Source organism: Limulus polyphemus, unplaced genomic scaffold (genome assembly GCF_000517525.1).
Source record: "Limulus polyphemus unplaced genomic scaffold, Limulus_polyphemus-2.1.2 Scaffold6681, whole genome shotgun sequence".
NCBI lineage: Eukaryota > Metazoa > Arthropoda > Merostomata > Xiphosura > Limulidae > Limulus > Limulus polyphemus.
In genome coordinates, this window is record NW_013672291.1 from 19,435 (window position 1) to 26,842 (window position 7,408).

At 33.2% G+C, this 7,408-nt stretch overlaps 1 protein-coding gene across 1 annotated transcript in view; it reads right to left on the reverse strand.

Moving 5' to 3' along the window:
* Positions 1 to 7,408, reverse strand: part of LOC106473963 (sulfate transporter-like) — a gene marked incomplete at its 3' end in the record, with an annotated part of 25,053 nt that overhangs the window by 15,336 nt on the left and 2,309 nt on the right. The window contains exons 2-7 of the mRNA XM_013934653.2: positions 4,680 to 5,022; positions 3,847 to 3,957; positions 2,953 to 3,158; positions 1,661 to 1,825; positions 500 to 655; positions 89 to 171 (exon numbers count right to left, since the gene is read on the reverse strand). Coding sequence (XP_013790107.1) covers positions 89 to 171; positions 500 to 655; positions 1,661 to 1,825; positions 2,953 to 3,158; positions 3,847 to 3,957; positions 4,680 to 5,022 — 1,064 coding nt within the window. The remainder of the gene's footprint in view (positions 1 to 88; positions 172 to 499; positions 656 to 1,660; positions 1,826 to 2,952; positions 3,159 to 3,846; positions 3,958 to 4,679; positions 5,023 to 7,408) is intronic.

Genomic DNA, 7,408 nt, shown 5'->3' on the forward strand with positions numbered 1-7,408 from the left:
TATATATATATATATATATATTGTGTATGTATAATATTAATTTATCTTTTAAATTATTAAAGAAATAAAAGAAACGCATAGGACATACCCTGTAGGAATTGCTCCGACGACAGGGACGTTGTAGTCAGCATTTAAACTTAAGAAATGCGACACCACGGTTCCAGCAACAACCTACGTCAACAACAAATGCAATCACATATCACAATATCTCGCTTCCGAAAATTAAGCATTTTCTATAATATATGTAAAACAGGTTCTGTAAGCTCGTATAAATGTGAGAATTTCCAGCCTTAAAAAGTAAAACGCGTATACATTTCAAGTAATACTTCTAAAGTAAAATTACTCTTTCTACCAACAAATAGGGCTACTAACGGCAGAGGCAAGAGCACAAAGATGCACCCAAAATTAAAAAAAAAAAGGAAACTGCCCAGAAATTTTTTTTTAGATTTAACCATCTTTCGATTCTTATCGCACCAAAAAAATCTAAAGTACAACTTACAACGATGAGATCAATAGGAATAGGAATCTTGAATTTTTTCCTGAATTTGGCATTGATAAAATCCTTGACGATCACCAACACTGCGATGACACACACAGACAGAGCCAATGATACAATGTTCGTCTTGTGGATGTTGTCGAATATCGAAATGTACAGCTGGATGTACAAACACGTATATTGTCAGTAAAAATATATATACAACCTAACGGTTATTTTAAGTTACACACAAACACATCTAAATAGTAACTTTTTTCTTGGTTGTTTTAATTATAGCTAACTTCAACTCTCCACGGTATACTCAATAGGTTATCGCTGCTGTGCCCACCACGGGTATAGAAACCCGGTTTTTAGCGTTATAAGTCTTCCCAATTACAGCTGAGCCACTGGACGCTTAAAATTATGTAGTGTATCAGCTAAACAAAAAATACAAGTAAGATTACAAAATAGTAAAAACACGTCATAGACTTCAGTGTATTCATAACAACATGTTGAACTTCAGTGTGTTTATGACGACATGTTGAATAACGTTTCTTCTTTAAATATCTGAAGATGTGTGTGTGTGAACTTTAAGAATAAGTGTATAATTTTTCTAACTTTTAGACACATGTTTTAGCTATTCCTGGGATTATAAGTATTACTAACTTTTAAGTGTTATAAGTTGGATGGACTAAAGATTTAGTTAAAATATACTAATAACATGCAACAGAAAATGATCAATAATGTGAAAAATAGTTTGAGTTAAAACTTTTCTGGCTGGTTAACCGATAACATTTGTCATCTAAATTATTTCATTCTTTTTTTTTTTTATGTTCCTGCTATAAATAAAGATCGTTTTTGTATCTATTCCTGATACTTACGTAGATAATCAATAATGTGAAAAATAGTTTGAGTTAAAACCTTTCTGGCTGGTTAACCGATAACATTTGTCATCTAAATTATTTCCTTCATTTTTTTTTTTATGTTCCTGCTATAAATAAAGATCGTTTTTGTATCTATTCCTGATACTTACGTAGATAATCAATAATGTGAAAAATAGTTTGAGTTAAAACCTTTCTGGCTGGTTAACCGATAACATTTGTCATCTAAATTATTTCATTCTTTTTTTTTTTTATGTTCCTGCTATAAATAAAGATCGTTTTTGTATCTATTCCTGATACTTACGTAGATAATCTTGAGTGGGCCACTAAAACGTGGCAGCTTAAGACTGAGAACGTATTGAATCTGACTGGTCACCACTTGAACAGCAGCTCCTGTTGTAAATCCACTGGCCAGTGGAGGAGACATCAATATACCAACTTTACCCAACCGTAATACACCCATCAGGGTCTGTTCAAGGGGGGGAAAAACAAGCTTTTATCTAGTTTCTGAATAATATTTTAAACGAAAATCAATATAACTCATTAAAACAGGGTTAAAAGGTGAATACAGCTTATTCGTCGTTGTTTATGTATCATGTTGAGCAAGTGAATACAGCTTATTCGTCGTTGTTTATGTATCATGTTGAGCAAGTGAATACAGCTTATTCGTCGTTGTTTATGTATCATGTTGAGCAAGTGAATACAGCTTATTCGTCGTTGTTTATGTATCATGTTGAGCAGGTGAATACAGCTTATTCGTCGTTGCTTATGTATCATGTTGAGCAGGTGAATACAGCTTATTCGTCAATGTTTATGTATTATGTTCAGCAGGTGAATACCGTTTATTTGTCGGTGTTTATGTATCGGCTGTACGAATCCTCAGTTAAAACAAGTCAAAGCTGAATATTTCTGTAAACAGAATGCATGTTTTACATATTGAAGCATCTTCAGCTAATTAATGATTTAATATTTTAGGAAAAGAACGTTTTGATAAAAAAAAAGAATAATGTATTCTGAACTATAAAATGCAAACAAAGAAGTAAGAAAACTGGACTCTTAGATATCTTCACAATGAATCAATAAATACTGCACAGGTCTTACTTGTTTTCATTGACCAACGAGAAACTAACTGTAAAACATACATCTGTGTCAATATCCTTTATAAAGGAAGTAGAAAATTCAAGAAAAAAAAACTGTCGACAATTCGCGATTACTCTGCAGAAGGTAGAGATAACCTTAATTTCTGTGTGTGTGTGTGTTAATGTCCATAACTCTACTTTCCACACTGTTTTAGACATAGTTAACGCGAGTTTCCCTAAACAAATTAAAATATGTGAATACCTTCAGTATTAGGACGATACTGTAAGACTAACATTTCTATTGTGTGATAAAATGTAAATTGCTACACAACAAAGTAAATAATATTTAATTAGAAATTTGTTTATGAGTAAGTATGTTGTGTATATGACCTATTGAAAACAGCAGAGCTACACGGCATTGTAACAATAATCTAATGTGTTGTAAAAGTATAAACAATATTGGAAAGCTTTTATTCTTATGTGAAAATAGTAATATACAATTGTTTTGTTTTTTTACCTGGATTATGCCACAGAGAAAAGTTATCGCTACGGCGACCTCTACAGCCGTTACTACATTAGTTGAACTTGTGTTGACTTCGGACACTTCAGTGAGGTTCAGACCATCTGTGAGGTTGCTTATGACAGTGGCGACAATTTTAGCGTCGGGAGTAGCGAGTCGTCCAACCACAGAAGCGGTCATTAAAGACAGGACAGCAAAGGTACCTGTATGTATGAATCGTACAGTTAACCTAACGTAGATGGCGTTTCTGTGGTTATCAGGACAAGCCTAATTAAAGATATTTAAATGTAGTATATTCGAAGACATTTGCATAAATTAAAAACATCGATTTATTTGTTTTTAATCTCGAAATTTAGGAAAACTGAGAATAATCTAACTTATTTTTGCAACATTCAACATGTTCATGCTTTTAAGGTATTACAAAATAATCATTTTACAAAAGGAATTGCTTATGAAAAACTAAGTTATCAAAAATAACCATACGGAAAAGCAGTCTCAAGCTCCACTCTCTCGAATGTTGTCTTGTATTGGGTTGAAATTACGTGTGAATCGAGAAAAAATAAACATTTTCATGCGGAAAAAATACAAATTTTAAATCGTAACTTATAACAGCTTATACCTTATAACTTCTGACAGCGATGATTATTGCTTAAGACCAACTTTCCTTTTATGATTTACAGCCCTTGGAGTCTTTAAGAAATAATGATGAACTGTGTATATGAAAGTAAATGTTAAACTCTTCCCGGGCTAACATTATTAACTCAGCTACGAGGAACTTTTATGATTTACAGCCCTTGGAATCTTTAAGAAATAATGATGAACTGTGTATATGAAAGTAAATGTTAAAATCTTCTCGTGCTAACATTATTAACTCAGCTACGAGGAACTTACCAACAGATAACTGCATAGACGTCCCCATAAAACTGTACAACAGCACAGGAAAGAACGACGTATATAACCCATAGATAGGTGGAACACCAGCTAACAGGGAGAAGGCCATACCTACAAGTATGTTGCAGAGTTAAAACCAAGATTATTTTTTTAAACAAATTACTACCTATATCGCATGTACAACAATCCATCCATAAACATGATCCACACGCTCTTCGTACACATACATGTTGGATTTTCGTTCTGAAAGTTAAACTAAAAGACACGTTAACTATGATAGTACAGTTTGCAAATATCTGAAACATTAATAAGAGAATGTTGAAGTTTATTATCAACATCTTGTGTTTCATTTATTTGTTCTTCCTGATAACACTAACATATAGGTATAAGAAAACAGTGGGTGCTACTATAGCGTGCGGTCTACATGGATACTATCATCATCACCATTTTAATGATTCACCACAACATAATTTCTTGCTAAATAATCTGTATCTATCCACGTTTTTCTTCAGCAAATAATAATAATTTAATAAGTTGTGTGTTCCAAAAGAGTACTTTAAATTTAGGTTATAATTATGCTAGTTTTTATTGTTGGGATTTATTTTATTCCGATTATATTTGCTCCCAAAATGTTATATAATGGTATTTTGTAATTTATTAGTTTAAAAGCATTATTTATAATAACTGGTGCCAATTGCAAATAAACTAAAGTTAAAACGGTGAGGATTGTAGTATCTGTGTAGACCGCACGCTATAGTAGCACCAAATATTGTATAAAAATAAAAACATTGCATTCTTCAGCTTCATTATACATTTGATATCGAATACCTTACCTTGTGGCACGTGAAGGATGGCACAAGTGCAACCTGATACGATATCGTAGACGAGATCTCGCTTTATGTCATAGTTACGTAACCACTTGACAATGGGAAATAATGACATCACCGACTTTCCGACTTTACCGACAGAGCACTGTCGGCTGCAACTCCCCCGTAGACACCTTTTTAATTTCTCCATGTAAGCACTGGGTCCTTCATCAGCCTCGTCCAGCCCCATAGTTGAGTCGTCAACATCAATGGCTTGGCAGTCAGCCATGGTCAGCACAGGTCGATCTAGCAGCACTCTTGGCTTATTGTCTTCTTCCATCACGGCACCGGAGATGCTCTGTATTGACGGCTGAATTTGAAAAAAAAAATCAATACCTGCACAGTAACACCGATTCTAACGCTCCTTTCTTAACTTGTATGCACCCCTTCGGAGCTCCTTTCTTAACGTATATGCACCCCTTCGGAGCTCCTTTCTTAACTTATATGCACCCCTTTGGATTTTCAAATACGTTTCCTTGAGATATTTATGCACAGATTGTTTGTGGGTCCGTGACCTTATTGGTTACAGGACCCCTAGTAATGTATGCGTCACCCACACAAATAAAATCAACATTGTAGTAAATTATATTAATTACTGCAGGGTTTTATTTATGTTTTTACTTTATTATAGCAGGAAAAAACATAAAATTACACAATATGGTGTGATTACGTCAGTATGTGGAGAAAACCGGGAGTGAACGGTATACAATGACATTAAAGATATCCAATCAGAAACTTTACTCAGCGACTGCCTTTAGATATAATAAATGTAAGTTTCATAACTAAGAAAGTGAAAGAAGTAATATGAGACGTTAGGTTACACAAAGATATGACATAATTTGGACGACAAAGTGACTAATGTGATCATTTATAACCTTGAAAATTACATATATAGCGAATAGTTTAGACAATTTGATAAAGTCGAACCTTGTGACGTTGAAGCTGCATAAAATTAAATGAACTTAAGTGAAACATTTTTAAAAATATATAAATTTTAACCTAATTATTTTGCATAAATTGCGGATTATTTTGTTATTCAATCTTAGATATATTGCGAATCCTGGTGTCTGCAGGAGCGTTCGTCTGTCTCCCGTTTGAAAAGCTGCGCACACGTAGGCAAAGCTCAATATTCAGTTTTAAAATGACGGAAGAATAAGTATGAATAATGTTGATGCCAAATTTGATTTCACAAGCAGGATATTTTACACTAAATTGTTAGGAATTAATCACGCCATCATTCACATTTCAAAATGTGACGTAACTTAAAGAATAAAAATGTAGATTGAGCGCATGTTATTTTTGAGCGGCTCTTAGCATGACTGAAATGTTCAACAATTACTTTTCATAGTGAGTGGTATAAGTAGCTCAGATCTTTGGCTCTGAATGAAACCAAGTGTGCAACACAATTAACCTTTTTTAAAGTCCATAAAATAATTTAAATTGATAGATTAACTTAAACTTTTCCCGTCACTGGGGACGGGTACTTTTGTTTCTTCTCCATAAGACATGATAGATCGTTTCTTCTAGTAGACTTGGGTATTTTTTATTCATGAAACATGATAAATCGTTTCATGAGGTAGATTGTTATTTTTAAATATCTAAATGTGAATATAAATTTACGTTTTTAAAATACAAACTGCTGCATTTTGCATCTCCTCTAATAAACTCCAAAATCTGACTTAATAAATAAATCATAGTTTAAAACTCAGTACACAAAGTGTTCAATATCGGGAGCTATTGAGGCTTTTGTAATATTCTCTACCAAATAAGACGGACAATTACTGAATTGCAAAAAAAAACATTTTTACTGAAATTCGTTTGTAAATAAATTTTGTTCGATGTATCATGGAACGTTATTCACGTGTTTTGATCATGGTATATTATTGTTTATACTAGCTGGATCACCCGTTCCCTGGACGGAAGTTATGTAATTCATGATTGATGAAAGGTTATCATAGGACATGACAAGCTGCTTCCCTTATATGTAATAGTAAAAATTGCAAAATAAAATGTGAAACCGCAAATTTTCAGATATCTTCGCATGAACCCAACAAACCTTCATGCCAAATTTAGTGAAGGTTCATCAACAGGGGGCGAAGTAGTGGTAAAAACCGTAAAACGCTCATAAAAACCGCAAAATGCAAAACTGAAAAATTTGTATGCATCTTCCCATAGACCCATATATATATATATATAATTCCTGCGGTCATAGCACCCAGATAAATGGACTATCTCTAATGCATCTGGGTGCTATAACCACAGGTATTATCCGTTATGACTTAAGAACAACAACAAGGGATGATAACGGAGACATAATTTTGAAATTGTATTATATTGTTTCAGTAAGAATTTCAATAATCGTTCAAGTTTGTTACTGTATCCCTACGAAAAACTACTGTTTGTTAAAGATCCGATATTCTGAAGTTAGTGTGTGATGGTTGTGTAAATCAGAGTATTATTATGCTTCGAAACAGACGTTATGTTAGTCGACAAGTTCAACCTCTAACTCTGTTTCTAAACGATATCTAGAGTTTTCTTTTTTCAACAGCAAGTTATATTTCTAAATATTATTGGGAGTCATCCTACTTCAACAAGGAGTCATTTTAGTTCAACAACCAGTTCTGTTTCTAAACAATATCAGGGGTAATTTTGTTTTCTTTTGTTTCTTCATAAATATTATAAGGTTTGTTTGTTTT